The sequence below is a fragment of the Solanum stenotomum genome, chromosome 1 (genome assembly GCF_019186545.1).
Source record: "Solanum stenotomum isolate F172 chromosome 1, ASM1918654v1, whole genome shotgun sequence".
Lineage (NCBI taxonomy): Eukaryota > Viridiplantae > Streptophyta > Magnoliopsida > Solanales > Solanaceae > Solanum > Solanum stenotomum.
In genome coordinates this window covers 96,269,573-96,295,074 of record NC_064282.1, presented here as the reverse complement: position 1 = coordinate 96,295,074, position 25,502 = coordinate 96,269,573, and the positions used below count along the sequence as shown (strand labels likewise).

The following is a 25,502-nucleotide window of genomic DNA, read 5'->3' as shown; positions in this document are numbered from 1 at the left end:
GAAGAAAAGAGTGATACAATGACATCTCAACTTGTCACACAGGCCTTTATTAATTATTATTGTCAAAATACACCAGCAAATAGGCCATATAGTTTGCAAAGATTTAATAATTAATATCTTTTTATTTTACTTTGGGAAAATGATCTGAAAAATATTTCAACTTTGGTCGGAATTGTTGTTAAGATACCAAACTTTAATGAGGACCTATTACCCTCCTAAACTATTTAATACCGTATTTTAAACATATAGTGCGTGAAAACACGACGCATAGGCGAATAGGGCACCAAATAATTTTTTTTAGGCCAATCATTAAATGCCACGTATCAATACAAGGATTAAACTATATCTATTTCTTTTTACCTATAATCTAATTAATTTTACACCCTTTCTCCTTCTCTGGAGATTATTTTCTAAATCCAAAAGACCACCATTGAAGGGCCAAGTAAGCTTTGTAGGGAACAAATTATTTTCTTTAATTTCAGATTTTTTTCTTGGTCTTATTTGTTCTATTGTTATTTAGGGCTTCTAATTTCTTTCCTTGATTTCCAACATGATTTTGATCTTTGATTTCTTCTTTGGCAATGAAGTGAAAGAGAGTTTTGGGAAAGAGACGGAGTGACAGTGAAGTGACTATTGATTTCCCATTTTTTTTACTTTTTCAAATATGTTTATTAAAGGGAACGAAATGACTAATTTAATTAATTTAATGAATTAAAACGCGCGTGTGACACACTCAACTAACATAGATTGAGTATGGGCAAATATATATGTTTAAAATACGGTATTAAATAGTCTAGGGGATTAATAGGTACTCATTAAAGTTTGGTATCGTAATAACAATTCCGACCAAAATTGAGGTATTTTTCAAACACTTTTCCCTTTTACTTTTAAAATTATTTATATACTTGAATTTGGACGGTTTTGTTTTTTGTTTTTGCTATGTTTGATTTTTTTAATAGATTGGACTTTTGGAAGAATGCAAGTGAGGCATGCATAGCGCGGTTGACTGAGTTGTTTAATGTTATATTTAGGATGGTTAAAATATCAGAGGAATTATTATAATATTCGGAATTGTAATAACTATATGGGTATCAAGATACTAAGTCAACTATGAAAGTATGGAAAAAGTGATTGAGATAAAGACGAGGAGATGCGTGTCTATCTTTGAGAATCAATTCGGATTCATTTGGGGCGTTCAACTATAGAAGTCATATGTCTTATAAAGAGATCGTTGGAGCAATATAGGGTAGTTATAAAGACAGTAAGAAGGACTTACACACCAGGTTTATTGACCTGGAGAAGACATGATAAAGTCCTTAGGAATGTTGTCCTTTGGAGATGTTTGGAGTATAGAGGTGTGCATGCATGTGGCTTACATTAGGACTATTAAGGACATGCACGATAGATCAAAATCCGAGGTAAGCAATTGGAGAAGACTCGTAAGACTTTGGTTGCACCAGGGCTAGTTCTTTTTTGCCTTAGTGATGAATGATTTGACACGACATATCCAAAAGGAGGTGTTGTGGTGTATGTTAGTCTCAGATGATATAGTATTAATTGAATAGACGCACGATAGAGTAAATGATAGGCTGAAAGATTGGTGACAAATGTTTCATGTTAAGCATGACTAAGACATATATATAGTACATGGAATGTAAGTTCAGTGACGTGAAGCATGTTGCAGACACGAAAGTGAAGATCAATGCACTAGTCATATCCAAGAGAAAAAAAACTTCAAGTATCTTGAATTTATAATATATAGAGACACGACAATTGACGATGATATCGCATATCACATTAGAGTTGGATGATGGGTGAAGTGGAGGCTCGTCTCTTGGATACTGTTTGACAACCCTGACAAAAACGATCATAGAGACTTAAAGATAAGTTCTACAAAGTAATAATCCATTAAACCAACACTATTTTGCCAAAGCAATTTCTATTATGCAATAATAAGTAAAAATATATAGATGAAAGAGCTAAAAGATTAATTTTCCTAAATAAGTAATTAGTGGTGAAGGACCACTCAAGATTCTGAAATGCAATTTTTGGAATTAATCCTGTTTATCCAACTTTACTAAAGTGACCTCCAATTTGTCTTATCTATGTAACAACAACAAGGTGATATTAACGTGAATACATTTTCAAGTCAAATGAAAAATGTTAAGAGTACTGAAATGAAATATAGTATATTATTGCGTGTTAAGTTGTTCAATTAAAAGATTACACTTAAAAATATGATACACTGGATAGTACATTAATTTGACCAAAAATATTAATTTTAACATATACTATGTATAATTAGTATATATCTTTTAATATATTAATCAGTGATTATAATTATTTTTTATCGAACAATCAAATATATCAAAAGGAAAAAAAAAAGAAAAAAAAGCAAGTTGCCCTTTCTAGCCATTTTGGTGACAATCCACTTAATAGAGGACATATATGTCATCATAGGAGGAAGCCCAATAGGGTGAATCTAGTAAATGGGGCTTAAAAAAAATCATGAATTAACGATAGATAAATTTTATAATTAAGAAATAAAATTTGTTCCTAGTGTTAGTTAACAATATTTTTTTTTATAAATTATGAGCAATTTAGCGATGAATTAATGACAACATTCGTAACTAATTGATAGTGTAATTACTTAAAGTTGTAACTTTGTATTAACAAATATACACTGATATGGACGATATTGGGATATGTTTGGGTTTATATATAATAAAATTATTCATCTTGTAATTCAAAATTGGTGTAGTATAATAATTATGCCTCAATTTTAAAATAAATTTTGGATCAACTATATGAATTTATATTTCTTTATTTAAATTTATATCATATCATCGTTATATACGTGAGAATATTATGGAAAAAATATTCCGTCAAAAATACAAGATAGCTTTGCTATGCCATTCCCTTTGTTTTGTCTAGTCGTCATCCGTCCATTCGTCCTTTAGGAATCGTTTGATACAAAGGATAAGATGAGATATTCTATGACTACGTTTGTAATTAAAATTATACTCTATTTGGTTGAACATATACATTTAATCTCTGCCTTAATTCTGAATATCTACCTTATCTCATTCAACTTGATATTATTTTAGTATAAAGTACATAAATTCCATACATTTGGAGGCTAATTGCATCCTATCTCAGAAGTTTCCCCAATTACTAAAATCGTGAATTTTTCATTGTTATTAGATACATTTTTTGGTTGTCCGATACATTGCAAATGAGAGATGTATCCAAGAGGAGATAAGTATGTATTCGAGAAGGGATAAAGACGTATATGAGAGAGAATGTTTGTAATTTTTTTTAAATGGTAGGAAAGTTTAGAAATTATGATGTCTTAAATTGTGTATTTCATATAATTTTTCCACTATTTTATCCTACCTCTCAGGTGAAAATAAATTAGTCCAAAAACTATAATTCTAAAACTATAATCTCGAGATAACTTTATTCACGAACCAAATATCCCGTTAATATTTTAAGTGACTTTTTCTGGATGTTGCCAAAAAAGACTTGAAGACTTATTTTCAAGTCAACGATTGGACGGTCTCATTGACGTTTATCTTTTTGTATATATTGTAACGTATGCTAGTCGATTACTTTTGTCCAAAAAAGACTTCAATGTTAATTTTTATTTTTATTTTTCAGGTGTGAAGCTAATATTATTTATTATTAGTTGTGAACAGTTACATATAATTATCTTTTAAATAATTTAATAGTTTAAATTTTGTTTTTATATTCCGATCGTCATTTACTTTTGTCCAAGAAAATATATATATATATATATATATTTCTTATTTTGTTTTTCAGGACTGATTTTTCTTAATATATATATTATGATTCATGAATAATTATGTATGTTTATCTTTTAAATGACTTGATAGTGTAAAATTATATTGAGTATTATTAATAGAAAAAGTGAACTTTTCATATAAGAAGAAAGAATTATTATAAAAAGTTTGACAAATTGGAGTTTTGTGTCTCAATAAAAGATCACTAACAACTTGAAATTGATTATTAAAAAGTTACTAACAACTTGCATCTTAAATAGCAAGAAGATTTTTTATTTTTTTTAAAGAAAAAGTTTAAGGATTCTGTTTGATTTTGATTTTAGGCCACTAAATGTGTTTGAACTATCCTTATAACAATGACGAATCAAAATTAGTACCTAGTATATTTCATGATCTAGGAATATGTATAACATATACATTTTCAAAGAATAAGATTCCAAAAATCTTCACAAGTTGTACGTGAGTAACATATATAGTTATCTCGAGTTCTCTGAAACCTAATTTTACTATATATAAACTTGAAATCGATCTTGGAATTCATAAATTTTTAATCTTGAATTCGCTTCTGTAAGTAATCTCTATCTCCCGTAAAACTACACACTCTTTTTTTGTATGACATCCCCCACAAAACATTGAAAAGAAATCGAATACCTATTGGAAGAAGAATACTCATGGTTAAATTTGCTGATCATACATTGAATTTAAGTTAGATACATCGTTATTATCAAAAAAAAATCACACCATCAACTTTACTTGTTATAACCATAACAAATAATTAATCCGATTCATTTTCAAGATAACATAATTAACTTACATTTTAAAGAAGCTTACCTAGCTATAAATATCATTTATATGTCCTGATCATAATATATAAAAATTTGTTACACTGATGACATAATATTATATAACTTAAATACTTAATTATCTATACAAACATCCTCTATATGATGGGATTAAATAATCAGATCCATTATTAGTCTCATGATATATTTGAGGGGTACATGAAATGGGAACTAAACAAAGTCCTTTGCTCCTTAAATCAACTTCTTTTCTATCAAATCCTCCCCAATACCTTTCCTAAATTATCAAAAAAATAAAAATTAATGTTAGTATTAACTTTGCATAATAAATATTTATACTATTTTAGTATATTATAATATTATGGATATTTACACTACACAAGAATCCAACAAAATTAAGAAAAAAAATCAACTTATTTTTGAGAATTTTAGTTGGTATAATACAGTTAAAGTAAAAATATTATATACGCATAAATATACTTATTATACGTACGAATATAATATATTTCACTATTGTTATGGACGCGGATAAAATGTATTTCGCTATGTTTTATTAAAATCAAAATATTGCTATATGTTTTGTAATTAAGCAAAGAGTTCGCTATTTTTTGAAATTCTAGGCACAAATAGCACTATTTACGAAATTTCCCCATCTTTTATTAGTCGATATATCATCTTAAGATGTGAGTTTCTCTATTATTAGAATGTACTTATTAAATGCTTAATCATATTAATTTAGTGTGATTAACCAAAATAATAATTAATTTACTAGATTTTTACATTTCTAATAATTGTATTTAAATTTGTTAAATAGCTCACCTTGCATGTATTGTTCTTCATGTAGGCATGGCTCAGTAGCTGCATAGGATACAAAAGAGAGAGAAAAATATGAAAACATCATATTATATAGTAGTATATGAATTAAGCATAAGAGAAATGATCTTATGTAAAAAAATTATATAATTATATATTATAAAACATATATTTTTCAACTGAATTATGTTTAAAACATATCCTCTCACGTGATGACATAGTTCTTTCTTTTTGATGAAACAAACATACGAAAATTCTTTTCGATAATCGATCAGGCTACATTTTTCATGAGACAAACACATAAAAATGTTTCTCGATAATCAGTGTCGATTGATGGATCCTTTAAAAGGGATTCAGAGAAAAACTAATCCATATTGTACGTTAAAATTTGAACTTGTGATCTAAATTAAATCATACCTGTATTTGCTCTTGTAAGAATCTAACATAGTTGATTGTTTCCCACAAAACGGATGCGGTATCAGTCTATACACAAATAAAGACAATTTTTTCGATTAGAAATAATTAATCCTCGAGTTGAAATAATAACAACACTGATAATATTAATTATAATAATATATAAATTAATTTTAAAATCCGCTCAATGCATGCGATCAATATTATAAATAAATTAATCGTAAAAAAAGTTATCTTATTTATTTAAGCACAACATTAAGTTGTTATTTTTAGTAACAATGATGAACATAAAAACAGCAACAAAAAGATGAAGAAAAAAAAATACGTTAAAATGGGTGAAATAAGGCTACTTGTTTTTTGCATTTTACATATATATGATAATATATTAATATGTTCTTGAATGAAAATTATTTACATCATTTAATTATTATTTAAAAAAAATAAATTTCTCCCTTGATTTTAAAAAACAATTATTTTTGACCCTATTTAATAGCACGATTAAACCTCAGCGATTATTTGATTGAATACGAAATTTTAGGAAGAAAAAAAGACTAACCTTTCCAAATGGAGAGACAATTTGTTGGAGAGCTGTAATTTTGTCTGCAAGCTTCACTTTAGGAACTTGTGTCTATAAATCATAAATGAGTTATTATAAAAATAATATGTAATAAATAAAAATAGAACTTCGTACCAATTAAAATAGAGAACAATATTATGTATTGTTAATGTTATGATTTATTATTTATAATAAGAATAGAAATAAAGTATATTAAAATATGAATGGTACCTCCTATTATTAATATCATGGTTTTACAATATATGGATACGAATAATACTTAATAGGGTATATATATATAGACTGAAAATACTATCAAATAAGGAATAATATCAAATCTACAACTACATACACAATGTAATCCATCAAGTGGGATCTAGGAAGGTTCGTAATCGATTGAGACTATTTCTGATAGACCTTCGACTCATGCATAACAAAAATCAAGTATATGTAAAGCAGATACAGTGGGGAAGAAGTTATGATGGAATCAGCTAAGAAAAGAAAAACAAGTAGCAACTACAAATAATATGATAACTAAAGCAATGAAACAACATGTAATAATAAAATCGAAATAATATCAAAACTAAGACATATTATTTTACCCATACCTTTGTAGATGTAACTGCAGAATTTTCATTCTTTTGCCTTTTTGAATTAGTCTCTAAATTATCTTGTAATTTCCTCTTTTTTCCATCACTTGGATTATATTCTTGTGATCTTCCATTGCTTCTCTTCAATGTGTTGCATGTTGATATTGTACCCCTAGACTTGCTCTTTGAACAAAAACAAGTAGTATTAGTTTGAGTAAATGAAACTTTAAAGGGGTAAAAAAGTAAAAAGATTAACTTTAAGCAAATATTGACTTGTAGATACTTTGATTTTTAACTTAAAACTTAAGTAAAAAGATAGTACGGTGCACTAAGTTTTGGTCCATTATGTGTGAAGTGTGATCCGTGGAAGAGCCATATCACAATTCACATTAGGTCTTATGTATATATGCAGATTTACATTATCGTATTTTTGTAAGAGGTTGTTTTTACATATAATTTTAACATAATTTCCAAATTACACTTTTTAAACACAAAAATCCTCTATTATACTAAGAGAAAGAATTACCTACGAAAATTATCGCTACATAGCTCGTAGCTAACCTAATTTTTTTTATAATTAATGAATAAATAGAATTAGCAATGCATTTCGTAATTCAGCAATAGAAGTTGTCTGTTGCTAATTCCTATTGTTTTAGTGTTTCTACCCCAAAACTTGTACAAATATTTTTCTTTTATATCCAAATAATGTGTATTTTATACTATTTTTTTCATGTAATATAATTCTAGAGAGAGAGAGAGAAAGAGTGTTTCTTACTATATAAGGTTGTTGTAGCCCAATATTCTTCTTATGTTGTACCAAATTCAAAGTTTTGAGACTTGGTTTAAAGTCCACCAATGGCTTATTGCTTAAATAATCACCAAAACAAATACTAGCCAAGTTTCTTGAATTATCCACTTCTTGATGATGAGCAATTTGATCACTTCTCATTGGAAACATAGAGTCCATATCATTATTATTATTATTATTTGAATAATAATTAAGTGGCCTTCCAAGAAGATTACTATAAGGATGAAATGTATAATCATCATCATCATCATCATCATTATTAGCTAATTGATTGTGATTAAAACAAGATTTAGAGGTGATTAAGGTTGTTGTTGATCCACCATCTAATAAACTCATCTCCATATTGTTTTCCAATAGATTTTTAGTATTAATGCTCCCACTTGTTCCACTGGTAGTAGAGTTGCTTCTGCATATTTGGTTAATAGATTCAAATGAGTAGAAAATATACAAAAATAAAAATTATACATTATGTGATTATATATACATCCAAATTATACAACATATACCTACTTGTTGGATATTTCCTAAATATTCTTCCCTAACTAGTTATGAAGTGTCTTAAAAATGACTCAAAGATGGTGTTAGTTTCCATTGAGAAAACAAATAGAGAAGAGAGGTTATGATTTTGAGTTCTGGATATGAAATCTTTTTTGATAGCTATTGGGAGCTATTTCCGAATAGTTCTTACATGACATGACTTCAAATTAATCAGATATCAACATGAATATAGATAGTCATCGATGAAAAATTAAAAAAAATCATTGATTATATTTATTATATATATTAGTGCTCCACTTTCAACAATGATCTTACTTTTCATACATCACATATCCAAAAAAAAAAAACTAGGTTTTGGGATAAGTGATAAAATCAAATTTTCTCTTCTACTAATTATTAACACTCCCCTATACCCCGACAAGATAAATATAGTCAGGGGCGGGGTCAAGTAACGGTAAGAGGTTCATTCGGCCCTTTTTTTTAACCTATGAAAAAAGAATACCTTTCTACATTTAATAAGTTTTAATTCCAACATTCTTTTTTTTCAGCCTTAATGATACTCAACTCCTTTAATTTATAGAAATGATATGATTTAAGAACATAAAATTCAAATAATATTTGTATATGTGTTATATATACAAATTATTAATAAAAAGGCAAATGCTATTACAAGTCTACTTAACGTAATTAAACTTCGTGCCTAATAAAATTAAGACCTAAAACAAGGTGAATGAAGTAATTATAACATAGTCATAATGATTTATCTAAAAAATTAGGAGATAATAAAAGAAAGATAATCAAACCCACATGAGAAATTAGTTTCATATATTTTAAACAATTCTTATATTATCAACATAATTTAAACATGTCGCAGGTACATGAATAATAATAACAATAACATACTCAANNCCCCCCCCCCCCCCCCCCCCCCCGCCCCCCCAAATTTCTGAGATGAAGTCCGTGTATGCAAGATTTTATTCCTACTTTGTGAAGATAGAGAAGATGTTATCAAAATACCCTTGACTCAGGTATCGTATAACAAATATGAAATAGAGTAGTTTCAGGTACATAACCGACTTTACTTATTATAAACAATTACATGTAATTATCATAAAAAGAGAGACGACTCGAGTACGGGCATAACAAAATAATATGAAATAGAATTGTTTTAGATACATAAACGACTTTACTTATTATGAACAGTTACATGTAATTATCATAAAAGAGATAGAGATAATCAAAACTCACAAGAGAAGTTGGCTCCAAATATGTTGATTGTGATCATGAGAATTAGCAGCAATTTCTCCACTAATCAAAGAACTATTATTAATCTCATCAACACCAAGTAGAAATTGATATTGATGAAGATTATTATTATTATTTGTTACACTATTTCCATTATTATTATTAGAAATAGATATAACATCTTCTTCACATGATGAACTTCTATTTGTATTACATGAAGACAAAGATGAATTAGTAGAAATTGGATGAAAAATTGTATTATTGTTATTATTGTCTACTTGTGGCCACCAATTTTGTGACATCAAATAGCAATTTGGATTATTGTTGTTGGCTAAATTGGAGTATTCAAGAATAGATTTTTCACTAGACATGGTTTATACTATATGCTTTGATTTTTCTTAATTTCTAACAATGGGTGGACAATGTTTTTAAAACTTTTTTTTTCTTTCTTTAAGCCAATGGGGGAATGAATGGAATTTAAAGAGATGTTTTTGTGGGGTTTTTTTTTTTTTTGGTGACGTATTTTGGTAGGTATGAGAACAATTTTGGGGTGGACAATATTAAATGTTTCTAGCTTTTTAGCACTAAGAGTTTGTGCGCAATTATTATAATTTATATAGTTGGGGGGAAGGGGTGGGGAGGGGTATGAGGGACATGAAATATTTTAAAAACTTGAGGGTGTTTGGATTGGCTTAAAAGTTGGTCAAATTTATTTTTTGACTTCTGGAAGTGTGACAAATATAAAAAAATAACTTAAAATAAGTTACGAAGTGTTTGACAAGGTAAAAAATGACTTAAAATAAGTCAGAAACCAAAAGTAGTTCTCCCCCTACTTTTTATTTTTTGACTTAAAGTCATTTTAGTTTGACTTTTTATTTTTAACTTAAAAACTACTTTTTTTAAGCCAATTCAAACGGGCTTAATACATTGGTAGGTCTCTGAACACATGATAAATTGTTTTTACGTTGTATTTTTGTCGTCTTAAAATATGTATTATCTTAGTAAATATCATCACGTCCATTAAAGAATCAAGAAATACAATGAGTTGTTTATTATACTATACTCATATTTAACAAACGTTTCTTGAAATTGGACNTTTTGACTTCTGGAAGTGTTTGATAAATATAAAAAAATAACTTAAAATAAGTTACGAAGTGTTTGACAAGGTAAAAAATGACTTAAAATAAGTCAGAAACCAAAAGTAATTCCCCCCTACTTTTTATTTTTTGACTTAAATTCATTTCAGTTTGACTTTTTATTTTTAACTTAAAAAGTATTTTTTTTTAAGCCAATCCAAACGAGCTTAATACATTGGCAGGTCTCTGAACACATGATAAATTGTTTTTACGTTGTATTTTTGTCGTCTTAAAATATGTATTATCTTAGTAAATATCATCATGTCCATTAAGGAATCAAGAAATACAATGAGTTGTTTATTATACTATACTCATATTTAACAAACGTTTCTTGAAATTGGACATTTTTAAGAAGATGGAGTATAAGGATATTATTAAAAATACATAGAAAATTAATCTTGTATTTTTAAGGTAATACTTATTTTGGGACGATTGATTTTACTAATATGTACACTTATTTTGGACGAAGAAAGTATTAGACTAGACACTTTTCATTCGAATTCTGGAAAAAGAATTGCCACCTTTAATAATCACACTCAGACAATCACTAGCTACAATCAACAAATTTTTATTGAAATTATTCATAAAAAAACCGTTTGAACCTTCCTTCTTGAAAGGGCTAAAGTAGCGCTTTCCTTTTTGAATATTATGATAGAGAACGTTCAAAAAATAATTGGACCATGATGAAAGAAGCCAATTTAGTCGTTAGTTAAGTTGGAGTCAATAAAAGCGCGTGTTCTCAAATAAGTGAATTTCTTATTTTTTTTGTGTTTGGTGCGTAAGTAAGAAAATATTATTGTGAATCATTTATATGTCATCAACAAATGTTATAGGAGGTGTAGGGTGTGTGGAGCGGTGGGAATGGAGGCTACAAATATTGGAACGCAGAAGAGATGTGTTGAAGGGTAAGGACACATTCAATAAAAAAATTATTTTCCCTACTTCTACTTAATTCGCGTATAATCTCAATGAACTTGAAAAGTGGGTTGGAATGGAAAATTAATGTTAAAACCTTAGGATATTAAACTTAAAATATATTTTTTTTAAAAAAAACTAAAATGAACAAGTTATGGTGAACGAAAGTGAGAATTTTATCATTAAAAAACAAGAAGAAGATAACTTAGCTAGTTAGCTTTCCACCACAATCAATTTATTGTCGTTTGGTACAAGAGATGAGATCGATAAACAAAGTTATCTCATTCATAGAAATATAAGATATTCAATGAGATTAGTTATCCCACCATATATTTATGAAATAGCTAATTATCATATCATTAATAGTATAAATAGTGAAATAAATAATTTTGTCATTAATAAATACTCCTAATCAAATGCAGAATAAATTAATTTAATATTTTATTCCAAAATTATTATCATTATCCCTCGTACCAAATGATTATAATTTGATTGTCACTTGTAATTACCCCTAGTCCTCATATTCCTTTAATTACTTTTCACCCTCTTTCTGTTTCCTTCTAATTTCTTTGACTTTAAATCACCTTTTATAATAATTTTTTTTTTATAAAATATACCCACAAAAATCCTCTAGATTTGATTCTCAAAAAAGTATATATATATATAATTTTTTTTAAATTTTTCTTTAAACGAAAAGAATATATTTGAACCATTTATGTAATAGTAAATGTATATACAAGCTACTTTTCTAACAAAGAATATATCAATGTTTTTCTAACCAAAAATATATCAACTCTAAATTACAAAATTAAAAGAATATATCAACCTATTTTCCTTATAATAGATAAGACAACATAGAAAAGTATTGTATCTAAATCATTATTTTATAATTAAAATACTTAAAAGAATGTTTGGATTATCACTATAAAAAAAAGTTGACATGTTTTACATTTTGTTATATAGCTTATGTCTACATATGAGATTCATTTCGTCAAATCCTTTGAGTGAAAATGATTAGTAGATTAAATTAATATTAGCAATAAAACAACTTAGATATTTGAATCTAAATTATGATACTGCAGCCACAAGATTTATCATTAATTTTAAAAAATTGTCATAATCGTGAATCTTCACTTGAATTTTTAAAAAAATAAAAAATTATATCGCTTCATTTTCACATGGGCAAAAAAACTATCGTTTCGATTGTGCTATCAGAACAAAAAAGAATAGCTCTCATTTTGGAGTAAGGACTTACTATTTAGATGTTTTCAATATTTATCTGTTTGATTCACATTTTATTGATCAACGTTTATTGTGGATGATATACTATAGTTGCATTTTTCTCAATCCTCTTTCATAATGGGAAAACCTTTTAAATGCTCTAACGCTTATACTGAATATGGACCGAATCATTTTACAAAAATTCTGAATCCAGCTCACGTACCGTTTTAATTATGTAGCACATTGTTGTAACAATATTGTAAATGCTGAATTCTTGAAATTAAAAACATAGTAAGACGTCCAATTTGGAATTGAGGGATGACTAACTTTGACTTACTATTGGTGGAATAGTTTTAGAAATTTTTTTGTGGTGTATATAAATCCAAAAAAAAAACGAAATAATTAAATAATTGATTAATCAAAAAGTAAAATAATAAAATACACTTTATATTACTTTGGTGCTATATATATTAATTTTTTTTAAAAAAATTGTTTATGTTGCTTTCTGCCTTTAGTTTTTCCACTTTACTTTGTTTCGATTTGGAAGTCATCTGTCTAATCAATATTTTATTTCTGCAGTAATGAACAATTTTTCTCTTTGTATATATATATATTTTAGTATTTTTGCAAAAGTATGAATTATATAATTATTAATAAAAATCGCGATAATTAGGTAACTCTTAATAAAATTGAAAAAAGTAATTTCATGTAATAGTCCATCGAATTGTGCTATAATTCAAATCATCATGGAAGGCAATCGAGTATTATTGGATATATTGAGTTAATAATACTCGTAATACGTGGATTTAATAACAAAATTTTAATTTGAAAATTAATACTAGAATTTTATCCAAATTTCCTCAAGAAAACTTATTTATTAGTACGTAATTATTTTTAAAAACTACAAATACCTCAATATAGAATATTTAATATTTAATGAAGAAAAAATATTTTTTAAAATATAAATAAAAGTAAAATAGTTAAATATTCTTTTAAATATGATAAATATTTTGAAACGAATGGAGTAGTAGGTTATGCTTGTCTTTCTCCAAAGACAAAAGAAGGGGGAAAGTTTGTGGATTGCAATAAAATATATGACATACTTTATTTTCTTTATAACTTAAATATATCCAATAGAAAGTCGACAAAAGAAGTGAAATAAACAAAATTTGTACCCCATCCACGAAACTCTCTTTTTCCAAAAAGTATTTTAGGATTGCTTATGTTTTTATTTTATTTTTCATGTTGATCGATATCTGTATTATGATTCGATTATATATATACATATTCAAGTGAATTTTTTAATATAACTAAGAAATTTGGAACAAAGCTACTAGTTGCCCCATTGCTTTTATGGTTGATCTACTCCTATGGATTAAAATGAAGATATAATTATCACCCTATGCACATGAATTGTTATTCGAAGAGCAAATTAATGATAAGCATATGATTAATATTATTTTTGTAAACACTAATTTTTTGAATAATTATACCTTGTAGAATTGCAATAATATATTCGGTTGTTTGCGATGGAATAGATTCAAGTGTCCGGACTAGTAGATCCACAACAAATAGGCGTTGACTTAGTTGCTTTTACAGTTTATTTTAACCCCGTTATTGATCCGACACAACTTACCGGTGATAGTCGCAGCACCAAGAGCTTTCAAGGGAGGGGGATTGGATGCGTCATGTTAAACATAGGGAACTTAGAGAAAATACGAGCTTTCTTTAGGATTTTCAATAATGGTGAAGTTAGTGTTTTGACTATAAGTTCGTCTGAACTCAATAGCATTAGTTACAATATTATATTTATATTTAAAATCTTTTGAACTTATTAATTTCAAATTCAATAATTTTAAAGAGATAAAAATCACGAACTCATAGATTTTAAATTCTGATTTGATCTTCTCTAAATTTTCAAATATTAAACTCTCACCAATAAAAGGATTCCACTTTCCAACATTCCTCTCCTCACGAGCAGAATACCATAGATGCAATATTAATATAGTCATATCAAAGATAGGTGAAAAATATATATATAATACAAACAAATCAAAACCTAAAACAAGAAAGCAATAAGACAAATTTATATCTCCATTAGCTTAGTGGAATTACTGTCCAATCATATGATATATGCCTCTTAGTTGCAAGAAAATTATAATCAACTTAGTTATTAGTACAACCTTTGTAGACATGTGTCCAAAGAATGTGCACAAACTTTGTGAAAAATGAATATACTATGAGACTAGGCATATCCAATGGCAAAAAACACCTAATTACCAATTTGTACAATGAGGTTCTTTTTATGAGTTTATCAAAAACAATCTCTTTATCGTCATAAGATAGGAGTAAGGCTACATATATATCATCCTCCTCAAACCCTAACAAGATTAGATTGGTAAATTGTTGTTGTTATCTTTTTATAAGAAATCTAATAAAATTATTTTCTTTTGATTTAATTTATAAGTGAGTATAAGAGTTCATTTTCTCTTCGTATACTATGTGGAAAGTTTTTTTTTTTTTTTATGTGGAAAGTTGTGTACTAAAGTTGGAATTTTTTCTTGTTAACTTATAAACCAGCAATAACCACATAAATATACTAAATTAATATAGATGTTGACCCTATTTAATTTTTATAAGTAGTCTTTTGAGTGGCCACATAAATATAGTACTAGTAATTAATATAGATGTTGACCTTTTTAATTTTTTGGCTTTTGAGTGGGTGGCCGGTAATTGAAAGGAGGAAAATCAAGAAGAATATTGGAGTGCCTTTGGAGATATGAAGTGGAATTTGATGAAAAATAAATTTAAATTTTCAAATTATATTAAAAATGTGTAAAATTAAATTCATTTGTAATAGGTAAGTGTACAACTTCAATACATCACATAATTTTCTAACAAAGAATGCATATCAAACAAACCCTCTGCATAAGGTGGCTTCATCCATGTGTATAATTACTAAATTTGTAAGAATCGTATTCTCTTCTTCACTTTTACTTATACACAACATATATTATTAAAAAAGATGTATTTTTTTATAAAATTAAACCATAAAAGTGAACGAAGAGTGCTTATAGTATTCAGCATCTCAAATTATATTTAAAAATCCAAGGAAACCAAAAGCATATTATACTTTTATGATTTTTTTTTAAAAAACTTGATTTTTGACTAAAATCATACTAGATTTTGTCTCATTTTATATTATACATTTAACTATGCATGCACATAATTTAAGAAAGATTTTTTATAAAAAGAATTATGACTCAAAATAAGTCATAAATTTTGTATATTTGTGAATCTTCTCATTTGTAAATGTATAGAATTATGAGAAGGTTCTAGTTATTTTTTATTTTTTAAAATATAAAAAGCTATGTTCTCTTGAAATAGATCGAAACGGAAAGTGCATCATATATATAGAGATAGAGACTCATGTGATATATAACAGAAAAAAATAATTATTTAAGACAATTCAAAATGACCTTCTTTTTTTTATAAAAATAAAAAATAAAAACAATCTTTTTGGTTATATAGTACAATATATATTATACAAGAGTAAACTTATTTTATAATTTTAACTTTTTTCCTTGTGTAAATCCACTCTGAATTGTGGTCCCTTACTTTCTTTTAGTGGAAATTCAAGAAAAGTTTCCTAATAAAGATGTCCAAATAAACAATTTTTTTTTTTAAAAAAAATGTCAAATTTTATAAAAAGAAAAAAAAAAGGGTGAGAAATCATTTTATCTCATCATATAAAAATTAGAAAATTTAGATTAAACTAGTAAAGAATAAAGATGCATGCATCTTCACATACACCACACCAACTCATAACTTATAACCAATATGGTCTCATTGTAGTTTGTCGTGCTCTAATATGAATATTTAGAAACAAAGAAAAAAAAACTCATAACTTATCATTTCTTCATTTCTGTTCATATATATAATTTGAATCAATACAGATTTAATATACAATTTAAAAAAAAAAAATGAAATTTGTGCTTATTTAGTTATAAAACTTCTGAATTTGTGATCTTAAATATAAATTATAATAATTGCATGATTGCAAAATTCTCTTATTAATGATCAAATTAATATTTATTTATAATTATAGAAATATATTATTTTTAACAAATAATTAATAATGTCACATAAACTAATACGGAGGGAGTAAGTATTACCAAATTAAAAGGATCAAAAACTGAATTCCAGATTACTTATATATTAAATAATTTATTTTAATAAAATATAAAGTTTAAATCAAACTTATTAGATTTTATCCATCCGTAACTACCATTATGGAACAATTTTTTTTCTCCGCATATTGGGGTAAAAAACTCCCTAATTAAGGTGATTTTATATACAAGAGGACTCGAATCCAAGACATTTGATTAAAGATGAAGTAGTGCTTACCCACTCCACCACAATCCTTGTTTTCATTGGGAACACATTTGGATGTGATTTCAAATCAAATTAATTTGAAGTTGAAATCTTTTTTGAATATGTAATTTGAAATTTTTAAGTTGTATTTCTTCTCATAAACATGAAAACTTCATAATTTGTGAAAACTATAAAATCTTTCTCAATTCCTATACAATCTTACCAAAGATAAAATCACAGTTCATAAACAAGGTATCGAAATATTCTAAGACATTGAATTAATTTACATATCTCCATAATCCTTTTAAAAATAAATGTTTGCAATTACAGGTGTTTCTAAATTTTCAAATACACATAATTTTATAGTAATTCATAATCCAATAAATCAATAATAGTATTAGTAATTAGCTATTCTTTCATATAATTCTCCACATGATACCAACAATATCTTCACGTCAAGCATAATTTATTTTATAAAACATAAACTTATGAGTCAAGTTCTATATTTAAAAAATATTGGAATCATATCTTGAAATTTGAAATCCTACTTCTTTGAAAATTTGGAATTTGAAATTGAAGTTAATTTTATAAACAAATGCAAATTTCAAATAGAAATAATGTTTACGTACACTCTACATTCTTCAGACAAATATACCCCACTCGTAAAATTACACGGAATATGCTGAAGTTGTTGTTGGAGTCCCAAATCCTACAACCAAATGCATAGTAAGCTTGAAAAATGATTCATCATCCCTAATCAAGTGCAATCTAACTTAAAGACAAAGTCACAAAAATTAGAGGCAAAATCATTAGCCAGAAATGATCAACTTATATCAACAACCTTTCTAATAGTAATAACTAACAGTAAAAAATGCCTTGCAAACAAATGTTGGAAATGCAGAATTGCAAAAGAACAAAAAGGAGATACATCCATCCATTCAACCAAGCTATATTTTGATCGATAATCGAGAAATCAGCAAGCATGACTGTACATAAACGAGAGATCGAAGCACAAAATTTCTGTCCCAGGTATGTACTACGAAATCTTTACTCGTTCGATGAATCAGTAAAAAATCGTCTACTATGAATCACACAGGATACAACAACAAATATTGATCTTGCTACAATTGTAGTCGATGTAACCGACAATTACTGGAAGTAACCAACAATGAGGATTTCTGTACTAACTCATAACCGAGCCAAATGATTACAGAACCCGAACTGTGAACAACATGAAATTTCAGGAGAAAAAATGAATTCAATTGAAATCTGACACATACAAAGGCGAAATAATACACTAAAGATCGTAAAATACTTCACAATTCCTTCTATAACTAGTAATACAAAACAGAGCTACAATCTGCCTAGTGTGAGGACAGACGGATATTTCAGTATACACGAACCATACTCCAATTTACATTATCACTTCTCTCGTATTTCTTGCTAGCAAATCACATCCAGGTAAAAGCCAACTTACTCAATACCTGATCCCGGAGCTTGATTTTTTCATCATTATCTACCCTCTTAACGTATTAGTGAATAGGGTGGTATTGTGTGATCCCTCGCTTTGGAGGCAACTTCCTCAAAATAAAAAGGACAAGCGAAGAAGGCAGTATCTCCACTAACTGCAAAGAGTTTAAAAAGTTTGCTTAGTCTCAAAACATATAGAGAAGTATTACTCTATTTTCTCCACTTTCTACCCCCAAGTGCAAAGTAAAAAACACCATGTCTAAGTATATACTCATGATTTGAAATTTGGATCAAACCAAGGTTTAGATAGGACACAATCACATGAAATAATAGGCATAACACATAAACAGACACTCAAACTTGGCCTCAGTTGGCAAGTAACCACTCCAACTTTGAGTATGCACACGAGACACCTCACTCGTTTCCATTGTGTCAGTTGAACACTCCAACTTACAAAATGATCATCTAGACACCTCCAAAATTTATGTGCCACATTAGGGTGGGACGAATTGGAGTGTTTAGTTGCCAGTTGAGGTGTCTAGATGTACACTCTCAAAGTTGAATTGTTTACTTGCCTGTTGAGGCCAAGTTTAAGTGCCGGTTTATGTATTATGCCGAAATAATAACCATGCTTTAATTTCAGAACAGGATTCCCACTCCTTGTGTAATCAAATATTTCACCATAATCTTAAGATTTTGAATCCAATTTCCATTTTAAACAAAATGTCAACAAAGAGAAAGAAACCTGAATTCATGGCATAAGTAAGAAACTCCCATCCCAACTCAAAAGACTAAATAGAAAAGGGGTCAAACAGAATTTTGGCGCATAAAACTGATTGTAAGATGCCACAAGCTGACATATCATGTGAATTATCCAATTTAGTCATGATTTGGCAATAATTATATACATTATACTGACTGCCAATACTTCTTTTGATTATGGCACAACAACCAATATGTTTACCTAAAGAAGTACTAATAAAAGTTCAGCGATATGGAACTCACCAGGTAATAGATCAAATTCAAAATCGGATGATCCAACACATCAAGATCTGCAGCTTCATCAAATGCATTGAAGCACATCTGTAGCAAAGATAATAAGAGAGAGACTAACAATTAAGCCATATAGAATAACCAAATAGGCTTTATGCCCTACAGAAAGAAAGGAAAAAATTTGAGAAAGGATGCCCTATAGAAAGAAAATCAATGCATCAGCTAAGGCATTTTATTTTTTTTGAAAAAAAGGGTGTCTGGCCCAGCTTGCATGCATCTCAGCTAAGAGTAACTTATTGTATCAAGAAAGGTTTTAGACAAAAAAGAAACCATCTAAAGCAAAACATAGATATCATTCACACACTACAAACATGGGTTAGTTATGATCAGCTAAAAATTGGTTAGTTCACAAGGAATATGGACTTACCATAATGCATCTAATGAGGAAGCATGAAAAACATATTGTCGTTACATAGCCAACCTACAGAAGCCAAAATGTCGGAGAAGTCAAAAGACCTAATTAGAATGAAAAATACCAAGAAACAAAAAATACTAATAATATACCTCCTGTAGCTTCTTGCGTCTCCCTCTTGATTCTACTGGAAACCGCTGTAACATAAGGAAAAGCCTGGAAGGAAGTGAAAGAATATCAAGCCAAATAGTAAGGTGATATTGAAGGATAAATATGAATGACATACAAGTTGCAGGGACCCAATTATTCAAACATAAGAGTAAACAAGGTAGTCAAGTGTGATATCGCAAAGGTCAATCCACAAACTAAACAAACATGTGCTATACGCAATACAGTAAGAACTTTATTTGCAGTATCTTAATATTTAAATTGCTACTTTTATTTCTTAACAGCATGTTCAACAATACTATGCATCTTTCTACGACCGTACCGATGAACTAAGATCATGCTTGAGAAGACTTTAAACTTTCATTAGGCAGGGTAATAAAAGGTCACATGAACTTTCACTAAAAGCAAGTGTAATTGAAGATATTTTACTCTTTTATATGTTTGACATCCATTATTGCCGTGATATTGCTGCATTCATTCAATCTAACACCTGCCAATTTCTTTCCTATGTATTAGGAACTTCACTCTAGAGTACTCTTTAGAGATGAGGGAAGACTTCAATGGGGAATCTTCCACTTTTCAGCTAGGAGGATAAAGATGATTAATATAGCAGATTCGAATGCGACAAGGGTAATGCAGAGGTTAATGGTAGCATTGTCAAACTAGTTGGTCAAGAATGGGATACTCCTCCACTCATCTCTCCTCCTAAAGAGCTCTCCAGTCATTTCTCGAAGGTTCCAATTTTCTCCTCTCTTCTCTAATTCACCATATCCGGGTATGTTTTCTTTCATTTTCCTTCTTCGCTCCCCCACCCACCCCCTTCTTCTTCTTTTCCCTCCTTCCTTCTTCATCTTCTTCTTTACTTTTGTCCTCTTTGTCAATGTGTGCTCCTGGTATCAAACTAATGAAGTACGGGTCACTGGAAGTAATTGAAGACTCGCATAAGATACATGCCAATATACAAGATACTTAACTTCAGAAAATGGTGAAGCTTAGGACTCGACAGAAATCATCTCATGAAGGTTTAGATCTGTGGATGTATAGGCAGATCACCGTTTAGTCCAAAAACTTTGGCTTTTGAACAAAGCAAACAACAATCGACAACATATCCAACTCTACCTTCTAAAAAAGTGTTAAGAATAGCAACAAATCAGAAGATAAAGCATCCTTTATACGAATGATATAAACAAGTGATAGATTTATGCTTGTGTGCTTGGTTTATACCCATTCTGTAAGTCATTCAACAAATGTACATTGGGTAATTAATGTCAGTGACAGAGTGACTGGTACTAAAAATCAGATTTTACCTTCCACCATAAAGGAGAAACCCCAATGCTGCAAATAGGGATACACCTGCAAGTACATTGTGTTAGTACTTTGCAATAGATCCATGCAACGGAAAACACTTAAAATAAGTTAAATCTAAAACAAGAACCTGCAAAAAACATCTTGGATAAGATGACGAGTACTCGAATAGGTTTCCACCACATTATCAGCCATAATATAATCTGCAAGATATATAAGAAACAAAGAAAATCAGCAATGAACATCCACCGAATAGGTACAGCAATTTAAAAAGTAAACCCTTGTTTCACATGTTTCATGCAACAGTTCCACGAGAAAACATAAATTTGCATGTCTAACTGTGACACTGAACATCTCATCAAACAAAATGTAGTCTTGATAAAGTATCTCCAAATGACAGAAACATATTTTCTTATCAATGACACTATGTTTGATATACCCCTAAGATTTATGAGTGGTTTCAACATTTGGTGAAATACTAGGCACTGTGCTCTCATTTCTGCTAATAGAATACTTAAGAAGGGAAAATTTTAGTAATTACTGATGCTCAGATGGAGGGCATCCTTTTATGTTTGGGAGTTAGAGAGGATGGCCAGGGCACTGAATGAACTACCCTATGAACGACATGTTAAAGAATGTTGAGAAAAAATCCGATCAGATGAAACTTGTTGTCATTTTTAGAAACATCTTGATGTCAAAACTCCCAGACCAGAGTTTATTTCTAGCAAGCACCAAAATAAATTGATGCTCCTGCTAAGGTTCTTTTTGAAATGGACCAAAAAGGAAAGTAAGACAAACAAATTGAAATGGAAGGAGTTTATATGAGTATTGCATAACTGTCACATATTTACCTGAATAGCATAAACCACTCCGTTGATTGTGAAGAAACTAGGTCTAAGCCCATCTGTGGACACAGCACGTGCCTGTCATAGGAAAAACAGATATGTTAACCTTGAGAAGATATATATCTACACAAAACTGAGACAGAGACCACAAGAACCTGGTAGTATATCTCAGCCCAGAATAATACTAGCAGAGCATAAGTTGTGAAGAATGCAAGACTTGGCATATCAAGCATAATATGTTGGACAATCTGCAAAAATGCAGCAAACAACGTTATGAATTAAAGGAGTGTAAAGACAAAAAACATCAAGATAGTTTGTTGCCTAACCTCCGGTTGCAACTTCTGAACATCCCGACGAAATGTAAAAACTAGCGAGCGAACTGCCAAAGAGCATGAAGACACAGTTAAATAACAAAGCCAACACGTCAAAACAAAGTGGAGTGTACAGGACCAATCATTTGAAAAGCATGTGTAATGAAACTCCCCATCAGGATGTTCAAAAAAAAAATTAGAAGTAAAGAAAAGAAAGATACTGACCTCCATTCACAAAGAAATTGAGAAAGTGGAAGACCTTTTGAGTGGTCCAGCCATATTCAGGAACTCTCATTTGAATGCGAATTAATTGTACCTGATTGCCAAGTTGCAAAGTCAGAAACTAATTCCAGAGCCGCACATAAATTGAAGTATTGGTACTGGTGATAATAGTTTTCTAGAGCAATAACAGAATAACAATATGATCATCCAATGAACAAGAACATGCATGAAAGTTTAAACAAGTATACCAAAATCAATCAATGAGACACAAACAAAACCAACTTGGCAAAACTTTAAATTTCAAACTCCAAGCCATGTTCCCCTCTTTTTTGCATACATAAACCAATTAGTGGAAATTAGAAACAGTTTCAACTATCGTCAAAAATATGCATACTATAAGTGCAAATGCTCCCTGGTAACATATTATAGTTTTGCCATGACTAAATACCAGAACCCCAACAACAACTACTCGCCATACCGGAAATAATAATCATGAACTTGCAGGGAGGAAAAGGTGCAGTCTGTTAAAAGTTTTACCTACTTCAACAACTTCCCTTTTTAGTTTCAAATTTCAGTTTTAATAACTTTCAAGTGTCTATACGAAATCATACAAAGACAATTCCTATTTGATATATCTATTTAAGCAAGTATTTTAGGGTTAAGAAGCAATTGTCTCTTGTACAAATCGTGTATTAATCTACTATAACTATAGAATACTCCCCTTTCGCAAATTACTGTGTTTATCTGAATGATCCCCAACTGACGAAAATCTCTCTTTTTCCTATCCCTATCCATATGAGCCGAAACTAAAGCTCTGTTGAGTAATAGTTCTAGTAAGCCTTTAATGAACCCCTTGAAAACTTGATGCAAACTCTATGAGTTATATATCCCCGTTTCAAGGACCATCAAAAACAAGTCTAAAATGCCTCAAATTCGAAAGTTCCGCCTAGAATTCTTCCCTTGACGAAAACATCAAATTTTGAAGTTACATGATGCACATGACATTCAATTCAAACAACTAACAAGCAAACACATACAGATTCTTCATACATCTCCAACACATATACGAGCCCAAGCTTACTTTACCAATCAACATAGCAAAATAAAAAGAGCAACCCAGTATACTAAGCTCCCGCTATGCATTGAACCACAAAGGTCTATTGGATACAAAAAGCCAATTCACATAGCTCGAACCTGTCACATCCTACTAACATGACAACAACTTTACCGCCTAGACCTCCTTTCTTTTATACTAAGCTCCCGCTATGCACGAACCACAAAGGTCTATTGGATGCAAAAAGCCTATTTACACCGCTCGAACCTATCACATCCTACTAACATGACAACAACTTTACCGCCTAGACCTCCTTTCTTCTAATTCACACGGAAGGATGTTTTACCTGATGGAACCCCTCTTATCCCAATCAACATAACAATTATGGTAAAATTAACTCACAAAATTCAAAATTCAAAACGCTTGAGACGTAAAGAGAGAGAGAGAGAATTTACAAGAGCAACGACGGCGACAACGCCGTAGAGAATAGCAAGGACATGGAATATAAAGTTTTGCCCATCAACAGAATTGTTCACATCGTCCCACCAATTGATCGCATCATTCAGATCATACGCCACCACCGCCTCCGACGGGCCTACAACCATCTCCGCCCGTCCCATCACCGGAGATTCCAAAATCAAACTCACCAAATCCAAAATCCCCCCCAAAAAAATCAAACACCAAAATTGGCAATTTCCTTTTTCAGTACCGAAATTAATTTTTTTAAAAAAATTATTTACTATTTTTGTTTATTTAAATTTGTCTCCTTTTTTTTCCTTTTTCAAAATGGCCGGCAGAGAGGTATTATTATTATTAAATAAATGTATATATATTAGCCACATTTTCTTATTTTTGTCGGATTCCAATTGAAAAAAATTGACGTTTATAGGGGTAATATTGTCCTAAATATATCCTTAATGCATTAGAAGAAGGAATCGACTAATAAAAACTTTAGTCTAAATAATATAGGATTAGGATTTCTATTCCTACCTAAATTAAGTTTCACATTATAATAAATAGAGGCAGGGGCGGATCTACGTAGAGCATGTTGGGTGCTCGAGCACCCATTAACCCCAACAATTTTTTTGTATATTTATCTAGAAAATCTGCAAAAATGAATATATAATAGATATCAGCATTCATTATGCTTTTGAACAAAAGCACTGATGGGTGCTTTGGTTCAGGGCCCGGTCTTAAAAGTCATTCGTGCAGGGCTGTAGGTCGAGGGATCGATTCTCCCCAGCATCAACCCATTTTTTTCTCCATAAATTATACATTTTTCATAATTAGATCTCAACCTTTTACAACATTCATAAATGTTCTTCCATAGTCTTTTGTAGCTGGATTTGACCACACTACATAATTTAGGTTGGAAGTTAGATCTCATTCTTGAAAATTAATTAATGAAGCCTTAGTAATCTTTAGAAACATATCTCTCATTCACATCATGTATTTTCTTGTACATAAAATAAATTATTATTTATAATATCATATTAAAATGCATTTCAAATTGATTCATGAGAAATTATATTTGAATGTTTTGAAAAAG

At 29.4% G+C, this 25,502-nt stretch overlaps 3 protein-coding genes across 4 annotated transcripts in view; 1 reads left to right on the top strand and 2 right to left on the bottom strand.

The window, feature by feature from the left end:
* Nucleotides 1-4,575: 4,575 nt before the first annotated feature.
* On the bottom strand, nt 4,576-10,016 carry LOC125876455 (uncharacterized). Its single transcript, XM_049557645.1, has 7 exons — nt 9,531-10,016; nt 7,752-8,190; nt 6,995-7,159; nt 6,387-6,458; nt 5,834-5,899; nt 5,423-5,461; nt 4,576-4,880 (listed from the first exon to the last, which is right to left on the bottom strand). Exons 1-7 carry the CDS (start codon nt 9,896-9,898, stop codon nt 4,725-4,727), a joined length of 1,305 nt encoding a protein of 434 aa, XP_049413602.1. The 5' UTR covers nt 9,899-10,016; the 3' UTR covers nt 4,576-4,724.
* An 8,191-nt stretch (nt 10,017-18,207) lies between these two features.
* Nucleotides 18,208-25,502, bottom strand: part of LOC125847818 (tobamovirus multiplication protein 3) — a 14,082-nt gene continuing 6,787 nt past the window's right edge. Inside the window, exons 2-12 of one of the 2 annotated variants that reach the window (XM_049527533.1) lie at nt 24,409-24,537; nt 22,903-22,993; nt 22,693-22,745; nt 22,522-22,614; nt 22,373-22,444; nt 21,652-21,724; nt 21,524-21,569; nt 20,201-20,264; nt 20,064-20,117; nt 19,649-19,726; nt 18,208-18,798 (exon numbers count right to left, since the gene is read on the bottom strand). In XM_049527533.1, coding sequence (XP_049383490.1) covers nt 18,706-18,798; nt 19,649-19,726; nt 20,064-20,117; nt 20,201-20,264; nt 21,524-21,569; nt 21,652-21,724; nt 22,373-22,444; nt 22,522-22,614; nt 22,693-22,745; nt 22,903-22,993; nt 24,409-24,537 — 846 coding nt within the window. In that variant the 3' untranslated portion in view covers nt 18,208-18,705. Of the gene's footprint in view, nt 18,799-19,648; nt 19,727-20,063; nt 20,118-20,200; nt 20,265-21,523; nt 21,570-21,651; nt 21,725-22,372; nt 22,445-22,521; nt 22,615-22,692; nt 22,746-22,902; nt 22,994-24,408; nt 24,688-25,502 lie in introns of those variants that run through there. The other variant, XM_049527526.1, reaches the window with a different exon arrangement.
* The window catches only part of LOC125847809 (sugar transport protein 8-like), a 9,966-nt gene continuing 5,782 nt past the window's right edge, over nt 21,319-25,502 (top strand). The window contains exon 1 of the mRNA XM_049527514.1: nt 21,319-21,495. Within this exon, the coding sequence (XP_049383471.1) occupies nt 21,482-21,495 (14 nt within the window). The 5' untranslated portion in view covers nt 21,319-21,481. The remainder of the gene's footprint in view (nt 21,496-25,502) is intronic.